At 40.3% G+C, this 19914-nt stretch overlaps 4 protein-coding genes and 1 pseudogene across 4 annotated transcripts; 1 reads left to right on the top strand and 4 right to left on the bottom strand.

The window, feature by feature from the left end:
• Positions 1-368: 368 nt before the first annotated feature.
• LOC121754156 (protein DMR6-LIKE OXYGENASE 1-like) lies at positions 369-2012 on the bottom strand. The gene is made up of 3 exons (XM_042149505.1): positions 1305-2012; positions 889-1216; positions 369-817 (listed from the first exon to the last, which is right to left on the bottom strand). The coding sequence occupies exons 1-3, from the start codon at positions 1769-1771 to the stop codon at positions 563-565; spliced, it is 1050 nt and encodes a 349-aa protein (XP_042005439.1). The 5' UTR covers positions 1772-2012; the 3' UTR covers positions 369-562.
• A 231-nt stretch (positions 2013-2243) lies between these two features.
• On the bottom strand, positions 2244-4070 carry LOC121756145 (annotated as a pseudogene).
• A 200-nt stretch (positions 4071-4270) lies between these two features.
• LOC121756144 lies at positions 4271-8417 on the top strand. The gene is made up of 6 exons (XM_042151611.1): positions 4271-4407; positions 5256-5527; positions 5647-6298; positions 6405-6604; positions 7056-7300; positions 7377-8417. The coding sequence occupies exons 2-6, from the start codon at positions 5256-5258 to the stop codon at positions 8183-8185; spliced, it is 2178 nt and encodes a 725-aa protein (XP_042007545.1). The 5' UTR covers positions 4271-4407; the 3' UTR covers positions 8186-8417.
• A 559-nt stretch (positions 8418-8976) lies between these two features.
• Positions 8977-13449, bottom strand: LOC121755926. Its single transcript, XM_042151370.1, has 9 exons — positions 13053-13449; positions 12073-12261; positions 11794-11870; positions 10880-10970; positions 10603-10797; positions 10261-10517; positions 9899-9989; positions 9562-9778; positions 8977-9455 (listed from the first exon to the last, which is right to left on the bottom strand). Exons 1-9 carry the CDS (start codon positions 13251-13253, stop codon positions 9247-9249), a joined length of 1527 nt encoding a protein of 508 aa, XP_042007304.1. The 5' UTR covers positions 13254-13449; the 3' UTR covers positions 8977-9246.
• Positions 13450-17775: 4326 nt separating this feature from the next.
• On the bottom strand, positions 17776-19840 carry LOC121754273 (pollen-specific leucine-rich repeat extensin-like protein 3). Its single transcript, XM_042149648.1, has one exon. The coding sequence runs from the start codon at positions 19718-19720 to the stop codon at positions 17855-17857; it is 1866 nt and encodes a 621-aa protein (XP_042005582.1). The 5' UTR covers positions 19721-19840; the 3' UTR covers positions 17776-17854.
• Positions 19841-19914: the final 74 nt, after the last annotated feature.

The raw sequence follows: 19914 nt of genomic DNA, 5'->3' as shown, positions 1-19914 counted from the left end.
TAATAGGTTATGATCGCTGATTGCACATTAATTTGATATTGTACACACCAAGTAACACTAATGCGTTTTTGGGTCATTGCTAAAAGACCTGGTTTTGAATATATTGATGCTTAAATGACATAGTAATTATAGGCGGACTTTGAAGAAATCTACTCTTTCCCAAACGAATAATTGGATTGGAATCAATAATCTCACAAGATAACAATTTGATGAATTATGGAAGTTTTTGAATGATTCAGCGTATGATGATCTGGTTTCAAGAAATTCATGTTGAAAGTGGTATATACTTTTGCATATTCTCAGAATCATTGAGGAACATATAGGCTGCTGTGTATGCCAAAACATTAATTAATACTTTAATCTGGAAATAGTTAAAATTGATTCATTGATCTTGATGGTGAACATCAATCCATTTTCTGATAGGAGGAAGCGCAACAAGTATTCAAATATTTTCTAACCGCACACACATAGATTTGCAAAATCACTCTGAAAGATTCTACACAAAGCACAACTTCTTCAATGAGAAAAACACACAAACTGATAAGGTTGAGATATGCCTCTCCTAAACCTTGAAATGGTGCACTTGAATGTTCTCAGAGGTAAGCTTCTTGAAGTTGCTAAGCTTCCGCGTAGCGTAAAACTTCCCCCAGCTGTAGCCCTTGTACTTGGAAGGATTTTCCTCATCTACCAACTCATGCAGTGGCTCCACCCATACATAATGTGAAGGATTCAAGAAGAATGGAACCGAAAACCTCTCCTTCTCAGAGTTCACAGTCACTCTATGCTCCACACTCTCATACTTATCATTGCTCCAAACCTGCCATATCACAAACAAACATATATACACATACTATAATCCAACTTCATTGATGTGCAGAGATAGGGTACCTGGATTAGGTCTCCCACGTTTACAATATAAGCATCAGGGATAGGTTTGACAAAGATCCACTCTCCATCTGTCTTCCTCTTCACCTCAAGCCCTCCAACGTCGTCTTGAGCCAGGACTGTCATGGCACCGGCATCCTTGTGCCTCCCGAGCCCCAGTGCTAGTTGAGGAGCAGGGCAGGAGGGGTAGTAGTTCAGCCTCATGAAGCTTGTCTGCTCTTTAAAGAAGCCATGGAATCGATATTTTTCCAAACCTAAGCTCAGAGCTATTAGCTCTAGTAGCTTGTGAGTTAGCTTCTGCATTTCTGCAGCATATTCTTGGCATATCTCCCTGCATCAGGAAATACATGTTGAGGTAATCTTTCATCTTTTTTTTATCGTTCGACACAAGAAAGAAAGAAGCTGAGTTTTGAAGTTGCCTTAAATCTGGAGGAGACTGAGGCCATTGACTGGTCAGCTCTCTGAGCTCCTTGTCATCCGGCTCGTCTGAGGCGTATATGACCGTAGGATTCTCTATTGTGCAGTCGAAGATCTCCTTCCAGTCCCGGACGCTCTTGGTGATCTCCATGTCTGAATAGCCAAAAATGTTGGCCCCATCTCTGCTGGCCTTCTTCTTCTCCTCCTTGGGGAGAGCAAAGAACTCTTTTGATGCTGTCTCGATTCTTGGACGGACTTGTGAAGGTACCCCGTGGTTAATGACCTGAAAGAATCCCCATGTTTTGCAGGCATCACCTATCTCAGACACTAGATGATCGAGGGCAGATGCATCGGGTTCTATAGAGTTCAATGGGGAGAGGTCGATGAATGGGATGCCTTCGGCTTCAAGAGTCCCCAGCTTAGGCTGGTGTTCGAGGGGTTGGATGAAGTCAGGATCTACTTCTCCCATGGCTGAGATTTTCTGGTTTGATGAATGTTTCTGTTTTGCTAACTCATTTAAGGAAGTCTTGGCTGCAGAGTGTCTTCTTTTTTGCAAGTAAAGTATGGTTCAAGTAACTAATTAGTGCAAGTTTTTGTACACAAATTCAACACCTAGCATCTACTTCTGTGAAATTGATGAATTTTCTCACTTTCTTGTAATTTGTTTTTGTCCATTTCATTTTCATCACCTAACAAAGTTCAAGAATTGTGATCAATAATAGAAAAGATGAGAAAGAACAGAAAAAACTAACCCTTTTGTTGACTGCAAGAGCATAACTAATAAACAATCTTGGCCATTGATGGTATTTTTCTTCATTTGTCACTTAATGCTTATGGTTAGGTGATTCAATTGCAAAATGTCACAATCTGATAAGTCTATTCTCCATCATGGACCATAATTTCTTCACAAGGGATATTCATGAATCGTGTCCAGTTAATGATTTAATCAAGACTCATATTCACCATAAGATTTGATCTTAAGAAACACATTTTCAACATCATTCCACACAACTTAAGAAACACAAAGGAAACTACTGATTTTTATTATGGTATGACTAATTGAGTGGAAGAAACCACTCTTTCCAAGCAAAATAACCACCAAATGGAAAGAGAAACTTTATTAGTTCTTGAAATGGTATATCTGAACATTCTCAACTTCAAGCTTCTTGAAATTACTGAGCCTCCTTGTGGCAAAAAACTCCCCCCAACGATAGGCTCTGTACTTTGCAGCATTCCGCAAGCTCAGCAGCTCGTCCAGTGGCTCCACCTTGGTATCATGAGTAGGATTCATGAAATATGGAATCGAAAACCTCTCCCTCTCCGCGTTCACCTTCACCCTATGTTCCACACTCTCATACTTATCATTGCTCCAAACCTGCACTAAAATCCACAAACTACAATCATAATCCTAGACTTCTAGTTCATTCTCCATTTTTTCCATATAGTGGGAGACTATTTACCTGTATTATGTCACCAACATTCACAATATAAGCATTAGGCGTAGGATGGACAAGAATCCACTCCCCATCACTTTTCCTCTTAACCTGTAACCCTCCAACCTCATCCTGAGCAAGAACCGTGAGTGCTCCGGCATCCTTGTGCCGGCCCACTCCCAGAGCCAGATCAGGAACCGGGCAGGGCGGGTAGTGGTTAAGCCGGATGAAGCTGGTTGCCCCACCCTCGAAGAAGCCCCTAAACCGGTCTCTCTCCAAACCTAAGCTCAGTGCTATGAGCTCTAACAACTTGTGTCCCAATTTTTCCATCTCAGCGCCATACTGCTGGCACACCTCCCTGCATCACATCACATCATTCATCAAAATATCAATAAAGATGTTCATATCAGAACTTTTCTTAAAGTCAGAACACATAACTATATCAATTCATAAATATATTAATATTAGTTGACATCACAATATCAGAACTGATATGAATTTCAGCTCTAATTTTAAAAAAATCCTCCCTAGAATCGTCCCCAAGTACCAATATATCTATGCAGCATATATATATATATATATATATATATATATATATATAAGAAGAGTGCATACTTCATCTGAGGAGGATTATGAGGAGGCCACTGATTCCACATCTCTCTGTGCTCGTGATCATGCGGTATGATCATCGGCTCTTGCAGCGTGAAATCAAAGACTTCCTTCCAATCTCTCACTTTCTTCGTGTGCTCAGTGTCATAGTATCCCAGAGGCTTCACCTCGTCTCTCGCTACCTTCTTCTTCCCCTCTTTATGCATAGCAAAGAATTGCTTTGAAACGAGCTCCATCTTTTCCCTGAGATGCAACTCCACGCCATGGTTGATCACTTGGAAAAAACCCCAGTCCTTGCAGGCCTGGCCGATTTGTGCCACTAAACTCTCGAGAGCGCCCGGGCATCCAGCGGGGAGAGGTCGATCAACGGGACGTTGTTGGCCTGCATGGATTCGGGTTTAGGCCTGTGCTCCGGGGCCTGGATGGAGGCAGGATCTATCACTTCTAGTTCTCCCATGGTTAACTACGATGACGATCAGCTTAATTGGTAGGAGTGGTTAAAAGGGTAGCGAGTTGATGACAAGAGAAACGGAAGATTAGATGAGATACATTGAACAAGATGAGGCATTGTGGCCACATAGTATTTTGTTTTCAAGTTGGATTCTTTTGCTGCAGAATTGACTGCTTGAATCTTCTCCAATGAGAGAAAAATGTGGTGGAATGGAGTTTTGAAATACAGGGTGTTTTTGGTAGTAGTATATCAGTATATTCTGAATATGTATTTGTTTAAATATAGCTAGCTAGGCATCGATGATTGAATAAGACTAGGTGTTTAAATCATGTCTAGTACCATGTCCATATGATATTTTATGGTTTCACCATTCTAGATTATAATAATGCATGCAAGCATATGAATACGTATAGTTACTATGCGGTGGAATTTAATTTGCGTTATTCATCTTTTATTTGGACTCTCTATATATGCTTTTCGCTAATATAATTTCTAACTATTTTTTTACAGTAAAGTATCTACTCCACTCCATTGTATAAACCAAACCAAATCAAGCACAACAAAGACCTAAACATCACACCTGCAATTTGCCGCTCAATCAGAGTTCTAAAGGTGGGGTTAAATTATTACTCTTTTGTTCTTCAACTTTTGTGTAAGCTTTCAAATTGATGATTATCGTCTATTGATTTCCTCCCCCTTCTATTTATACTTTCTAGAATTTTCACTTCTGCTCCTCTGTTATTGGTTGAAACGTTTTGCTGATTTTGCGCGCCATTTTACAATTTTCCTCCGGATAATTTGTTTTGTTTTATAGCTGGGAACTGAATATTATTCCGAGATAAATTCCATATAGTTATTACAGTGAGTTTGTTGTTTGTTCAATTTGGTGTAGGGCTTTGTCTGAAAGTGTCTTGCGGCCTAGTTATAACAAATAATCAGAAAGTCAGATGTGAAATTAAAGGGAATTTGAAAATTGGCAGTTTTAATTTATGAAAGAATTTGTATTGGTATGGTTTCTTGATAAAGAAATGGGTTCGTTTCTGACAAAGGGTAGAAATTTTGGTACCGTGAGTTAGTGGCTGGGCAGTGGATCTCTTCTCGGTGGTAAGATTTTGTCAATATTATTTATCTAGTCGCATATTCATGGTAGAAGAACAGTATAATGGGATAAGATATTGTTATTGTTGCAGCAGGGGCATGTTTATCAACATAGATGCTCGAGTATTAGCATTTCAGTTGTGTGTTAGGTATCTAGTTTTTAGTTTTGCATTTTGGGTTTTACAAATTTGATCTTTATTAAGGTTGCTTGTTATGAAAGATATTTTCTGGCCAAAGGCTGGGGCTTTGCACTTCTTTGAGCTTGGTGAATTTACTTATTTGGGTTCTGACCTCATACAACGTAACTTTGAAAATTTAGTTGAGATTAACTTGAAAGTATAATCTTGATTCTTGCTTTGCAGATGGCTAGATGGGATGAGATTCTCTCCCTGCCCGTGCAGAATCCTCCAATGTTGGAGTTCTCTGCCACTGATCTTGTGTGGTCCAAGGTGGAAGGTTGGCGTGATGCCATAGATAGAGTTTCTCTGATACCATTTGGCCGAGTTGATGATTTTGTTAGGGGAGAGTCTAATAATAAAGAGTGTCCAACTAGATTCCATGTTGAGGCAAGGAGGAGAAGAACTGCAAAGACGACTTATAAACCTAAAGTTGATGGAGTACTTGAGTATATATTGTATGTTTCATTCTATCCCTTTCCTAACTATTAATACATGTTACCCTGTGTATATTTAAATGCTATCCATGGTCACTGTATGATTGATATCCTTAATATGATGTTTTTGCTTTCAATAGGTTCTGGTGCTCCTTTGGTCCGGATGACGGTAGAATAGGTGGTATTGTACGTCCTAGTAGGAGTACTTATGTTGCAAAAAATAAATCTGTTGGCAGACCAAATACTAAAAGGGGATGTACCTGCCATTTTATCGTTAAACGGTTAATTGCAGAGCCTTCTGTGGCACTTATTTTATATAATAAAGATAAGCATGTTGATAAGAATGGATTGCCGTGCCATGGTCCACAAGACAAGAAAGCTGCAGGTACTCGTGCAATGTATGCCCCATATATTTCTGAAGAACTCCGCCTCCGGGTCTTGTCTCTCCTCCATGTTGGGGTCTCTGTGGAAGCCATCATGCAGAGACACAATCAGTCGGTAGAGAAACAAGGAGGTCCATGTAATAGGGATGACCTGTTGACCCATAGATATGTTCGAAGGCAAGAGAGGAATATTCGGCGATCTACATATGAGCTTGATGAAGATGATGCAGTCAGCACTAGCATGTGGGTTGAAAGCCACCGGAGTGACGTTTTCTTTTACGAAGACTTCTCTGATTCTGCTCCATATACCCTTGGCATTCAAACAGAGTGGCAGTTGCAACAAATGATCCAATTTGGAAATTGCCGCCTTTTAGTTTATGATTCCAGATTTGGTTCAAACAAGTTGAAGGTCTGGTCTTTCTTCTTTTACCATCCTTTTTCTTAGCAGTCTAATTACTGCGCAGTAGCTCAAATAATTTAAGTCTAACATAATTTTCCTATTGTGTACAATTTAGTATCCTATACATAGCCTTGTTGTTTTCAATTCAGAAAACAAGGCTATCCCTGTGGCTTGGATTATTAGTCCCAGATTTGCAAGCAGTGATGCATACAGATGGATGCGAGCCCTCCACAATAGAGTTCTTGCAAAAGATCCTATGTGGAAGTTAGCTGGGTTTATTGTTGATGAGCCTGCTGCTGACATCGTAGCAATCAGGTATGCCTGGAAGTCTTTATCTCTCAAGTCACTGTCCTCATAATAGCCTATTTTCAAGTCTCAAATCCGATTATCTCGATCTTTTCTGTATTCCGGAAGCTTGTGGCTATGAACTTTGTTGCTTGTTGTCAGTGTCTTTATTTAGTTGCTTCTTATGACATCTAGCAGTAGATTTACTTATAAGGGGTTACAAAATCAGCTTTTTGGTGGTGGGGAAATCATTGCGTGTATCATTCTGTTGATGTTTCTTCACCATCTTATTATATGTTTCATGCTCAGTTCAAAATTTATCTTGGAAAACTTTGATTTAATTAGTTTAATGATTTTTTTGGGATAATATCATTCTACTAACGGATGGACAGGGGTTATCTGCCTTCCTTTTTTTCTTGTTTGTTTAATTTACCTACCTTTCTTCTTCATGTGTTTGATACTTTGGAAATTTTGCTTGTAGGGAAATTTTTCAGTGCTCAGTACTGATATGCTTCTGGCGTGTTCGCCATGCATGGCATAAAAATTTGATAAAGAGATGCTCAGATATGCAAACATGTGCTGAAATATCAAAAATGCTTAGCCAAGCTGTTGATAAAATATGCAAAGGAACTGATACTGCTAATGCATTTATAGATTTCATGGAAGGCTTTGTGGATGCTGAAGAGTTCTTGGACTACTTCATGGCAACTTGGTATCCGAGGATAGGTAATTTTCTCTTGACCCATCTAAAGATTTGGAAATGCAAGATTCTACTTCATTCTCATAGAACTGTTTTGACTAGGTACATGGACGCATGCTCTGAAAACTCTTCCTCTTGCCAGCCAAGAGACGTGTGCAGCTATGGAGTTTTATCACATGCAGTTGAAGCTTAGGTTATTGAATGAAAAGGACCAAAGTGTATATCAACGTGTTGATTGGCTGATAAATAAGCTAGGGACAAAAGTGCATTCTTTTTTCTGGCTGGATGAGTTCTCAAGTAAAGATGATTTTGCACGATATTGGAAGGATGAGTGGATGAGTGGCCCGACAGCATGGAGGAATTCTTTAAGGATTCCGGACGCCAATGTTGTCGTTGATGGTAAATGTGCTAAAGTTATCGGGCTGAACGATCAGAATACAGCTCAATTAGTATTGAACCCTGGTTCGGAGTATGCAATTTGTGACTGTAGTTGGGCAATGGCGGGGAACTTGTGTGAGCATGTTTTCAAAATGATCAAATTCTGTTGCAATAAGGGGTCTGTTGCCCCATCCACGAGTATGTTCCAGTACAGTCAGGCCTTGATTAGGATACTACGCTGTCAACCTTTTGATTCTTTAGTTCGCGATCGTGCTGCTTTGTTGTCCATCTGGGTAGGGATGCAGTTGGATGCACAGATTGGCCGGGAAAGCGCGCAAGACAAAGGAAACGATACAGAGCAGCAAACTCTGGAGCCCTCGGGGGATAAATCTCCACATAATGTCGATCATTGCCCCGATCAGGCTGCGGTGAAGCGCAGGCGAACAGGCTGTGAAGCTGGGGATTTTAGTGAAAACCTCAACCATAATGGAAGTCACATTGAGAGTCCTGGTGCTGACATTGAAGTCGATTAATCATCCATCACCACTTCACCATCTCCATTCTTTTCTTCTAACTAGAGTTGTAAGTAACCCTGCGTTATTTTTTTGATGTAAATTGAAAAATTAAGTTGAACTGTTTTGTCCTTGTTCTAAGTGGTAAATACAGAGTATTAATTTTGTATCTTATTTATAGTTCAATATTTATAACTGTAATGTACTAGTAGTTAGTTTTACTTTTAATGATTTATTTTCTTAAACTTCATTATAAGTGTTTTGTTTATCTCTCTCCATCTTCTTTGTGACACATTCTCGTTTTCACCAGTATTTGTTGTAATGTTGCGGGAATTTGTCTGAATTTTTACCATTAAGAGCCAATACTACACTTTCAAGAAACAATGATGTGATCAAAAGGTGAAAACCTTGAATCCGTACAGGATATCCAGTGGTCAGATTCAATTCTGAAGACGACGGAACATTCTGGATAATCCAGATTCTGTCATCCGGCTTCCCCCCGTCTAGACTCCTAGTTTTCCAAGTTTAGTGCTCTGCCAAACCAAATGGTCAGGGCTTTCCTAATGATCAGAGATGGAGAGGGGGCATCCTCGGAGTGATTGGGCCGTCTGCATTACTATGAGCTGAGTAGTTACGATCCCACTTTGAGAGCGTGGATGATGATGATGATGAGCGGCTTTGATGATGAATCATGTGATAAGGCATGACCACTTTTGGTCTAGTGACAAGAAAAGTAAGCAAAGGTTAAATGTACAACGGAAAACATAACATACTAAAGAGAGAACTTCCACGACCCTTGAGCTCTACACTACTTTTAAGCATTTGTCACAACCTTTGACAACTAAAAAGTCGAGTATTCAAAACATTTCATTTACAATAACAAATTGTACTTGCATCATCGAACATGGTAGTATTTTATTTTCTTCCCTTGAATAAAACAGCGGGAGTTGAGATATAGCTAAAGAACATACTTGTGAGATGAAGTTACTACATAATGGAGCAGGGCAAATCGAACTAAGATTTAGAGACTATTTACAAATAGAAGTGGAATGCATTTCGCAAGTAACAGCTTTTCCAGACTTTCATGCAGCAGCAGGCATTGAGGTAGAGATAACCAGGTAAGTCAAATACTGAAGTCCATCCTGTAATTTACCCACAGCTGTGCTATGATCAGTTCGAAGATTCTCCGTGAACAAACTCGCCTTTTCCTCAATCGACTTCTCAGGAAGACCTTGTGACTCAGCAGCACTTTTCATGGCTGCTGAGTACGATTCTCTTATGTCTGATATGCCTGAGCAGAACGGTATTATTACTTCAGATTGTTTCATGGAATTATATTTTCTTTGATATTGATGAAGTGGCAAACCAAGGCAAGGAAATCAGAGTAAATATTTTACCAGTAATGAAACCATTGAAGACAGCTTCCATATTTTCTGTCACTGATTGTGCCTTTGTTCTGATAATCTTGGCTCTTTCAACAGAATCCTCAGGCCAATCGATATTCACAGTTTCCTCCTCAATCTCTTGATGTTGGAGTTTGTTTGCATTGGATATGATGGACTTCCCGAGCATCAGAAGTTGGGTTACCGCAAAACAGCAAATTTCAGAAAGCCTCTGTAAAGATGAGCACAAGGGTTTAATTAGGTATCAACAAATACAAAATCAACTTTTTAATCATTCAGTGGACTACCACTCGAGAACCTAAATCGGTAATAAAACAACTCGTCTACATACATGAACACCCTCTGAGTGAATAGTATCGAGCCTTCCGGAAGTTTTTTGAATGATGTCATTTGGAGCCAGTCCAGCCAAAGCACTTGCGAAACTGCAAAATATTATAGAATGTTTTCAAACCCCTAGAATTACAAAAAAACTGTATGCGGGATGCTGCTGAATAAGGAAAAAGAACAAGAACATGTTTGATACTCTGTATGACAGGGTATCATCACAATAATAGAAACAAACATATTCCAAACAAAAATATCAGCACTCCCTCAACGTCATCTAAGTTTTAAACCATAATACAACATGTTCTAAATCTAAATAGAAAATAATAACGATTCTAATATAACAGATAATGGCCAAAGGATATTTACCCAGCAGCCAATTCAGCAGCCTTGCGAACACTTGAATCATGCAATTTTTTCAACTCATTCATGCTTTCATCATTTCCAGCCTCTTTTTCCTTCTCTTTCTCTGAATATGTAACACTGCCATCAAGTTCAGAGCCTAAGTCAAATATGCTTTGAATTTCTTTCAACTTCCCATCATAAAGTGAATTTTCTTCCGAAGATAGTTTAGCCTTTCTTCGGTTGTATAACAATGCATAGTGGTTGGATAGTGCCTCCAATTCCTATAGGAAAGATAACATAAATATTTTATGACAATCAAATTGCACAAAATTTATAGCAAATGGATATGTAAGAGCCAGATGATACCTCCAACTGTTCTGGACCTCCATAAATATAGAAGCACCTATCAAATGAAATTTCTTCAAATAATTGGTCTTCATCTCCATTACCATCAGATTTATTGTCAACTAGGATCCCAGTTTCTGAAATTATAAGATCCATAGTATCTTTCCCAACTTGCTCTAGCACATGCATACCCTTAGCTGTAAAAGCTTTTCCAGTCTGGATTAACATAAGCAAAACTGAGAAAACAGGAAAAAAAAAAACTCTGGAATTTTAGAAGGAAACAAGTTGCTAAACAAACCTCTAATAAGGATGGTGCAACTGGACCAGTTGAGCCAGGTAAACTGCCATGTTGAATTGAATCAGCTAAATTTGTAGCTGAATTCTCAAGCCTAGTAGATATAAAAAATAATCAAGGAGTCAGCAACTGGTAGAACTTTATTATTTCATCATCTCCAGAACCACTTTTATGATGTACTGAGTATCAAGCAAATAATAAATCAAGTAGAAAAAAGAACCTCAAATAACCAAAGACTACCATGAAGATCATTAAATATTTACCATAAGTGTAAAGATAAGATAAAACTAAAGAAAGTCCTCTAAGGATCAAGAAGTGTATTAAGACAAGTGTGGTGTGTTGGCCTAGTGGTAGAGTGGTTAATGCTTGAGGCCAAAGATCTCGGGTTCGAGTACACCATAGCGTGGTCTTTAAAATTGCTGTTTATTTTTTTTGAAAAAAGAAGTGTAATAAGAAAACCTATTAATTATGTTTAATTTATACCAGCCAGACATAAGTCAAACAACAAACTTGTTATTTTACACCAATCAAGAAATAAAACATGGTTTCCATAATTATCCTTGACTCAGTAGTGTAAATTAATCTCCTACCAAAAGCATCTTTGTAGTACATTTTTTATATTAAAATCTTCTGCAGACTCAGTAGTGTAAAATAATGTTAAATACAAGCCTCATGAAATGTTATTATTTGAAGTTAATTTAACATACGATTCTAGAAACATGAGCGTATGAAATATATTCACAAATTACAAAGTAAAGTGATATGTTAGGATTCAAGTCTTAAGATCATATTTACTGAATGACCTTGGATAAAGCAAGCTTTTACCACTGATTCAAAGTATTTCACATAAAAAATGGCAAACCATGTCAAAATAATTTCCCACTATCCTGAAGTGCTCATAAGCTAGAGTCGCTCACCCTTTCCATGCAATTCCAAGAGCTTGCCAAGCTCCCGAGGCAAAGGTTTCCACAGATGTATCAATAACCTTCAAACCCTGACACAATTGCATATGAAATATCAGAGCTAGCATTTGCAAAAAACAAATGGATATACTCTATCACTACTTCCTGAAAGTCATATAAGATTGAGCAGACGGTCATGTCATGTTAAGAGAAAGAAAATGACGAGAAACAGAAAAAAGGTCAAATAAAAATATTCATATATCAATATGTATACATATTTTTCACATGCCCTACTTGGCTAAGGAAGGAATCTTCGCTGGCTTTCTCTAATTTAGCCAGAGCTTCTTTCCGCTGCTTATCATGCTCATCGTCAGTTTCCTCTTCTGCAGCAGACACTTCCGTGTTATCCTCCTTGGAAGATTCTGAATCTTCATCCACTGTCTCTGAAATGGTCTTTGCTGCTGTCCTAGCAGCTTCAACAGCCTACATTACAACGGCATACAACCGAACAAAAGTCAATGAGAAGTCGTATGAACTGGCTAGAGTGTCAATACCGAAACTTAAAAGTGGGCCATGCATTGTTCGTCAGATCACTGTTATACAAGTATATAAGCAAAGAAAAAAGTAGCTCCAATAAAATTTTGGTGCATCTAGTTTTTGAAAAGTACTTTTCTAGACCACAAGCCTCATAGTTTAGTGGGTTCTCCTTCATACTGCCAGAGTCTACCATCATTCCTTAAAGCTGTCCCAACGGGTCATCTCCTATATCATTCTCTAGGTCAAGCGAACAGAGAAGTTTTATGAACTTGGAATAAATTTTGGACATATCCATATTTTCACAAACTAAAACCATAAAGAAGCAGTCCACTCCAGAAAAAATATACTATTAATACACAAGCTCAACAAACGTAGTACTACTACTATATAAAAAGAGATCATTTGAGGCCAAATTAAACACAGTATTCAATGAACATTAATAGCTCACATAATAAGCCCCTAAATATAAGTACTAGCTTTTAGATCCAGTAACTTCTCATTTGGAACAACAAATTTCCCAATCGAATGAAAAACAAATAAAAATAGACACCTTCACCGTTTCAAGCAAACCTATCTCACACAAACTACACTTTCAACTAAATCAGAACCATTATCCATAATCTATATTTCAGATTTCAGCAAGCAAAGCACAAACCTAACCAGAACAAGTGCCAGTATAACTATTAGAAGAGAAAAATCTGAAAGAAACTATTGGTTACGAACGCAAAAACAGATACATTGCGAGAGATCTCTTCAGCGGCCTCAGCGGCAGCTTTCTGAAGATCCGAGAGATACGAAAGAGAAAATCCCCATCCGCCCCATCCGCCGCCGCCACCGGCAGCCTCTTTCACCGGAGATAACTTCTGTGCCTCGGCGGCGGTACTTTCTTCGGTTTCGGGCTTCACTTCAGATTCGCATTTCTTCGAGTCGTCAGCCATGAAGACTAGATATATAAAACTGACTATTAATTTGATTTATTCGAGCAATAAGTTTTCGAGAAACTGAATTGAGAACTCGAATTAACTTGGGGGAATCGCTTATTTTTATGGTTCTGATTTGAATTGAAAAGTTGTCCGCTATCAGGAAACTACTTCAACGTGTTCTTGAAGACAACGAAGATTGAAACTGCGCCGGTTTGAGTCTACCTACTATACGTCGTCGTTTACATTCAAGTCACTCTATGAAATTTGCTCTTAGAGCATCTCCAGTGTGCGGACATCCCACTAGGACATCCCAAAAATACCTCTTGCCACGTCACTAGGACATCCCCTGCACAATCCGCCCTTCCCATCGCCCTTCCCACTAGGACATCCCGCAATAAAAAAAATCATACATTTACAAATAAAACAATTTACATTTACGGAAATAAAATTTGACCGAGAATACGAACGGGAAAAATTAACAACTTCATCGGAAAAAACATACATGATTCGAAAAAAAAAATTACATACTAATAAAAAAAAACTTCATACATTATCACGTCAACCCCTCCGAGTCCAAACCTCTTCGATGATATCCTGCTGAAGTCGAACATGGACATCTGTTTGCCGCATGTCGGCAAATGCACGCAGCCGCGCGACCTCTCCATGAGGTACCCCTATATTCACATTCGCGGTGGCCACGCCGTGACTTGGACCTGCACCCGTATCATCTTCGTTGGTCCACTGAGTCAGTTCCGCAGCTTCATTTTCGACAATCATGTTGTGCATTATGATACATGCGTACATGATATCGCCGATGTTGGGAATATACCACTGCCGTGCAGGACCCTTCACAACCGCCCACCGACTCTGGAGCACACCAAATGCCCGCTCCACATCCTTGCGCGCTGCTTCCTGACGGCTCGCAAAGTATGTCTTCTTTTGTCCGAGCGGATGCTTGATTGACTTCACAAAGACGGGCCAGTTTGGGTATATCCCATCCGCCAAATAGTACCCCATATTATGCTGGTTGCCGTTGGCGACGAAACTGATGGCGGGACCAACGCCATTGCACTGAGCGTTGAACAGGGGCGACGACTGGAGAACGTTGATGTCGTTGTTGGACCCGACGACTCCAAAATAAGCATGCCATATCCATAGCCGGTAGTCAGCTACAGCTTCAAGGATCATCGTGGGATGCTTGGCTTTGAAGCCGGTAGTGTACATCCCTTTCCAGGCGGCGGGGCAGTTCTTCCACTCCCAATGCATACAATCTATGCTGCCCAACATCCCAGGGAACCCGTGCACCGACCCATGCATATCTATCAGCATCTGGCAGTCTTCGGGGCTCAGACTCCGAAGATACCGCTCCCCGAATATCGCTCTCACGCCCGCGCAAAAATTCTGCAGACACTCGACGGCTGTCGACTCGCCAATGTGGAGGTACTCGTCAAACATGTCGGCCGCGCCTCCATACGCCAGTTGTCTGATTGCGACAGTGCACTTCTGCAAGGGCGTGAGTCCGGGTTTGCCAGCTGCATCCTCTCTGATCCTAAAATACAGGTATCTTCTCTCTAAAGCACCCACGATGTGCAGAAACAGCGGACGATGCATCCTAAAGCGTCGCCGGAATAAGGTTTCCCCAAAACGCGGTTGCGGAGCGAAGTAGTCCGCATACAACCGAATATGTGCAGCAATGTGGTCACGTGGTACTTGAGTTCGACGATGGATCGGCCGAGGTACCGCCGCCTGCTGCCGCCGCTGCGACCTCTGTTGTAGCAGCCTCTCTATCGCACCTTCAACAGCGACCTCCAACTCATTCTCGCTATCACTTTCACTAGACATTCTAGATATACTTGAAATTAGAGATGTAGAGAGAGAAACTTGTTAACACAAGTGGTGCGAATGAAATAAAATTCAACGAGCCGTATATATAGAGTTTAAAAAAAAAAATTTAAAAACGGGACGTCCGACCGGACGCCACAATGGCGGACGTCCGCCCGCCCGTCGCGCCGACGTCCGAGGACACCCGACGTCCTCACGGGACGTCCGTATCTGACCCTAAACGCCACAATGGCGGACGTCCCGGTCGCCCGTCGCGACGTCCGACCGGATGTCCGACCGGACGTCCGCCATTGGAGATGCTCTTACTACCTCCATTCTTAAGAATATTAACTATTTCCATTATGCGTTGCCCTTTAAATTTTTTTTTTTTATTTTGCTACTTCCTCCATATACTACTCGCACTTTTTATTTTAACAACGTAAATTTGAATATGACTAATTAGTATAATTAAATTAGAATTTTAAGTGTAATAAGACAACACTTAATATGGACACACTAACTAACTCTAATATCTAAATTAAATACCATAATTTTTTATTTAAAATATAAATAGCACAATTAGGTTGGGACAGTCCGGAAATGAAATGTGCAAGTAGCATGAGATAGATGGAGTATTTTAGAATGTGGACCACATAAATACTACATTAAAATTTCTCTTCCCCTATCTTATTTTACCTATTTCTCTTTTCCTTTATTTTACTTTACCAATTATACATTAAAATTCGTGTCGTTTTAAAGTTTCTATTTTTAAGGATGGGGTAGTACAAATTTTGTTTGAAATACTGTTAGGGGTGCACATACGAAACTTCACATTAGTACTCCATAAAATTAGCTGCTACAAATTTTGTTTTAAAATACCTATTGTTAGGGATGCACACTCGAACTCCATATTAGTATGATGATATTGCTAAGTCTTCTTCAATGTGGAATATAGTTTGCACCCCAACAAACCTTCCCCAAACCGAGATCACATGTGACCACACATGTCATAGGACCAAGATCAAGACCACACATGTCACAGAACCCCGACCCACACAGGCCTGCCTCGAACCAGGACTTTGATACCACTGTTTAAGGTTTGACGGTGCACATCCGAACTCCACATTAGTATGATATTTTCCGCTTTGGACAAAGCCCTCATAGTTTTGCTTTTGGAATAGGCCACATATTAATGGATTTGGGGTAATCCATGCAACTCTTACGAAAGATATTGTTTATACATAATAGAGAATATCGAAGTTAGTAATTCTAATAACAAATTTTATAAACGCAAGAATTTATGAGAGGGAATATCGATGTTAGTATATTATAATTATAATTATAACAGGGAAGATAATAAAATTTATTGGGATATGATGTGAAGTTGCATTTTCTTTGACATTGTGATATAAGGTACAAATTGACAATGGGATTGTTTATTGATTAACAATTATCTTCATTCAAAGTTAAAACAACTTACTCCTTTAATCCCGCAAAAGTTATACTCCCTCCTCCCTCCGTCCCCAAAGAATATACAATTTGAGTTCGGTACGAATTTTAATGCATAATTGGTAAAGTAAGAGAGAAGTAGAGAGAAAAAGTAAATATAATGATGTTAGTTGAGAATGAGTCTAAGCTCGGTAAAGTAAGAGAGAAGTAGAGAGAAAAAGTAAATATAATGATGTTAGTTGAGAATGAGTCTCAGCTCATTAGAGAGAAGGAGGTTTCCAAAATTAGAAAGTACATATTCTTATGGGACAGATTAAAAAGGAAAGAGTGCATATTCTTGTGGGATGGAGGGAGTAACACTTATGGAATGACACGAAATTTTAGAAAGTTTTGTTTTGCAGGTAGTGAAGAAAGAAAATAATTTTTATTTTAATGTCAGAGAGAATATTTTTTAAAAATAAAAATGTGACATTTTTAATACAACAAATTAAAAAAAAAGTGATACACATTCTATGGAATAGAGGGAGTATTAAATAAAATAGTTAAATATTGGTCGATCAACATATTCTTTGTTACATGATTATGTCATATCTTAATTTGCATTATAGACTCTAGGTATATGGTGTATATATAAATTGTACTATATTCCCTTTGTCTCGTAGACATAGGCCGAATTTCCTTTTTTATCCGTCCCATGCAAATAATCCATATCTATTTATGATAATTTTTTCTCCTTTATTTTTACTTTATCATTAATGGATCCTACTATCCACTATATTACTTCAACTATTTTTTCTCTTTATTACTTAATTCACCAATTAAGAATTATAACCCGTGTCATCCTCAATTAGCCTATTTATATGAGACGGGGGAAGTATAAGTAATTATCATACTCACTCCATCTTCAAAAAGTATGAACTTTGGGTTCAGCACAAGTTTTAATAAATAAGAGGAAAAGTAAGAGAGAGAGAAAAGGCAGTGCAAATAATGTTAGTGGAGAGTGTGGTTCATATTATTATAATGATAATGATATAAGTTGTAAATAAAATGACGTGTAGATGTAGTATGTTGTTTGAATTTTTTCAAATTAGAAAGTTCATACGGACTTAAGGAAAAGAAAATAGTTCATACTCTTTTGGGGAAGAATGGAGTATAATACTATTTGTTACCATTTCGTATATGTAAGGTTATATTGTTTGTGTTGCGTCTATGCATGAATGCAACAATCTAAAAATGAAAGAAAAGGGAAAAAAGAAAGATGGCAGAATTTAAGAAAGTGAGTTCGTTTTATATATTAATGTTACAACAGGCATGAATTACATAGATTTGATGAAATTACAAAGCTCCTAGTAGCCCATGAATACTGGTGGAGGAGGAGATTGGTAATGGGCGCCCAAGTTCTTCGGCAATTCGATTGGAGTGAAAGTAGGCCATTTGATTGGAGTGAAAGTAGGCGATGCTGGTGGTGGTGGCGACTGGATGGGTGGTGGCGGAGACTGGAACACCACTGGCGGTGGTGGAGACTGGACGGGTGGTGGCGGTGGCGAGTGCACTGGTGGTGGTGGAGAGTGCACTGGTGGTGGAGGAGAATGGACGGGTGGTGGTGGAGGAGATTGCACTGGTGGAGGTGGGGAGAAGATGGGTGGCGGCGGCGGTGGGGATTGGACTGGTGGTGGTGGAGAGTGCACTGGCGGTGGTGGGGAGGGTACTGGTGGTGGTGGAGAATGGACTGGCGGTGGTGGGGAGTGGACGGGTGGTGGTGGAGAATGGACAGGTGGTGGTGGGGAGTTGACAACTGGCGGTGATGGAAAGTGCACTGGCGGGGAAGGAGATGGCGACTGAATTGGTTTGAAAGAAGGTGGTTTTGACTCATCGTGAGGCGGAGGTGATAGTTGTACCGATGGAGTTAGCTCCGGTTTCAATGGCGCCGGCTTTTGAGATGGAGAGGGAGCCTTATATTGTGGCTTGGATGGCGGAGAGAGCGTCTTAGATTTTGGTGAAGAGGGCGTCTTCTGCTTAGGCATGGACGGCGATGAACGTCTCTCCGATTGTGGCGGTGATTCCACCATATCCTTTGGAGACTCTCCATATCCCGACCCACGGCACCCTTGAGCTTTACAATCCACCTTCTCGTTCAACGCCTCGTGGCACACCTTCTCCGTCCTCTGCTCCTTCTCCCCGGCGATGCAGTTCTCCTCGCCGACGAATGTCACCTCTGGAATGGCGCCATGGTCGCAGCTTGCGTCCTTGGCATCGAAATAATTGTGGGCGTAGGTTAAGTTCTTCAAGTTTGGCAAGCTGCAGACGGTATCGGGCATGTTGCTCCTGAACTCGTTCCTAGCAATGTTGACAACCTCCAAGCTTTGCATGTATTCCATCCCCTCCGGCAAGTCCCCGACGAACTTGTTCATGCTCACATCGAACACCACCGTCGAGTTCAACAAGGTCACCTCCTCCGGCATGCATCCCGATAATTTATTATTCGACAGGACCAGTTCGTCTAAATAGCCGGCCATCTTGCCAATGCTCTGGGGAATGCACCCCATGAGGTGGTTGTTAGACAACACTATCACAGACGCAGGAGAGTTCCCCAAATTCTCAGGGATGCTGGACCTGAATCTGTTGTTGTTCATAAAAATGGCATCAAGCTCCTTATCAAACAGTTCCTTTGGGAGCTCTCCTTCGAAGTCATTAAACCTGAGATCGAGGTACTTGAGCTCTGGCAGCTCAAGGACAACCTTAGGGAAAGGTCCGACGAAGCGGTTGTTGCTCACATCCAACTCGAAAAGGAGCTTGAGCTTCTTGATGCTCTTGGGGATGATCCCGCAGAACCTGTTAGAATTCAAGTGGAGGAGGCTGAGGTCGGCTAAGTCGCCGATCTCGTCAGGGAGGTGACCAGCGATGTCGGCGTGGTTGAGGTCAACTCCTGCCACAACAGTTAGGGAGGGGTCGTCAAGGGCCTGGGCGCAAACAATGCCGTTGTAGGAGCAGACGTCAGGGCCGACCCAGTTAGCAGTGAAATTCATCGGATCGGAATAGATGGCCTGCTTCCACGCCTCAAAGGCGTGGCGCGCTTGCTTCAGCCTGTTATTTGGTACGAACTCTTTATTTTTGGTTTGTACACCATGTGCGGATGCTCGAGAGCATGATAAGGAGAAGAAGAAGAAGATGCAGACGATGAGGAAAGCATTCATTCTTCGAGGGTTCTCCATTCTTACCCCCTAGGCAAGCCTAAGGCCGTTTATTGTGTGTTACAATAACAAAAACAAAAACCTTTTTATGCCTCCTTAGAAATCTAGTCTACTGAACCACCATTTTCCTCTCATCACCACAAGATTTGAGAGGTCTTTCTCCATTCCACTCTATTTTTTTACCCTTATTATCGTATTACCAATCACATATTTGT

The sequence above is a fragment of the Salvia splendens genome, chromosome 11 (assembly GCF_004379255.2).
Source record: "Salvia splendens isolate huo1 chromosome 11, SspV2, whole genome shotgun sequence".
In the NCBI taxonomy this organism is placed as follows: domain Eukaryota; kingdom Viridiplantae; phylum Streptophyta; class Magnoliopsida; order Lamiales; family Lamiaceae; genus Salvia; species Salvia splendens.
This window is presented reverse-complemented; position numbering and strand designations above follow the sequence as displayed.

What these genes read in the sequence shown, in the direction of transcription:
- LOC121754156 (XM_042149505.1), bottom strand. Translation starts at nt 1,771, where the DNA reads ATGGGAGAAGTAGATCCTGACTTCATCCAACCCCTCGAACACCAGCCT. An exon ending in CAGTCTCCTCCAGATTTAAG is followed by an intron (nt 1,217 to 1,304) that starts GCAACTTCAAAA and finishes TTCCTGATGCAG; the next exon opens with GGAGATATGCCAAGAATATG. An exon ending in ACGTGGGAGACCTAATCCAG is followed by an intron (nt 818 to 888) that starts GTACCCTATCTC and finishes GTGATATGGCAG; the next exon opens with GTTTGGAGCAATGATAAGTA.
- LOC121756144 (XM_042151611.1), top strand. Translation starts at nt 5,256, where the DNA reads ATGGCTAGATGGGATGAGATTCTCTCCCTGCCCGTGCAGAATCCTCCA. An exon ending in GCTGACATCGTAGCAATCAG is followed by an intron (nt 6,605 to 7,055) that starts GTATGCCTGGAA and finishes TTTTGCTTGTAG; the next exon opens with GGAAATTTTTCAGTGCTCAG. An exon ending in AACTTGGTATCCGAGGATAG is followed by an intron (nt 7,301 to 7,376) that starts GTAATTTTCTCT and finishes TGTTTTGACTAG; the next exon opens with GTACATGGACGCATGCTCTG.
- LOC121755926 (XM_042151370.1), bottom strand. Translation starts at nt 13,253, where the DNA reads ATGGCTGACGACTCGAAGAAATGCGAATCTGAAGTGAAGCCCGAAACC. An exon ending in GAGGTCCAGAACAGTTGGAG is followed by an intron (nt 10,518 to 10,602) that starts GTATCATCTGGC and finishes TCTTTCCTATAG; the next exon opens with GAATTGGAGGCACTATCCAA. An exon ending in CTTCAATGGTTTCATTACTG is followed by an intron (nt 9,456 to 9,561) that starts GTAAAATATTTA and finishes CGTTCTGCTCAG; the next exon opens with GCATATCAGACATAAGAGAA.
- LOC121754273 (XM_042149648.1), bottom strand. Translation starts at nt 19,720, where the DNA reads ATGGAGAACCCTCGAAGAATGAATGCTTTCCTCATCGTCTGCATCTTC.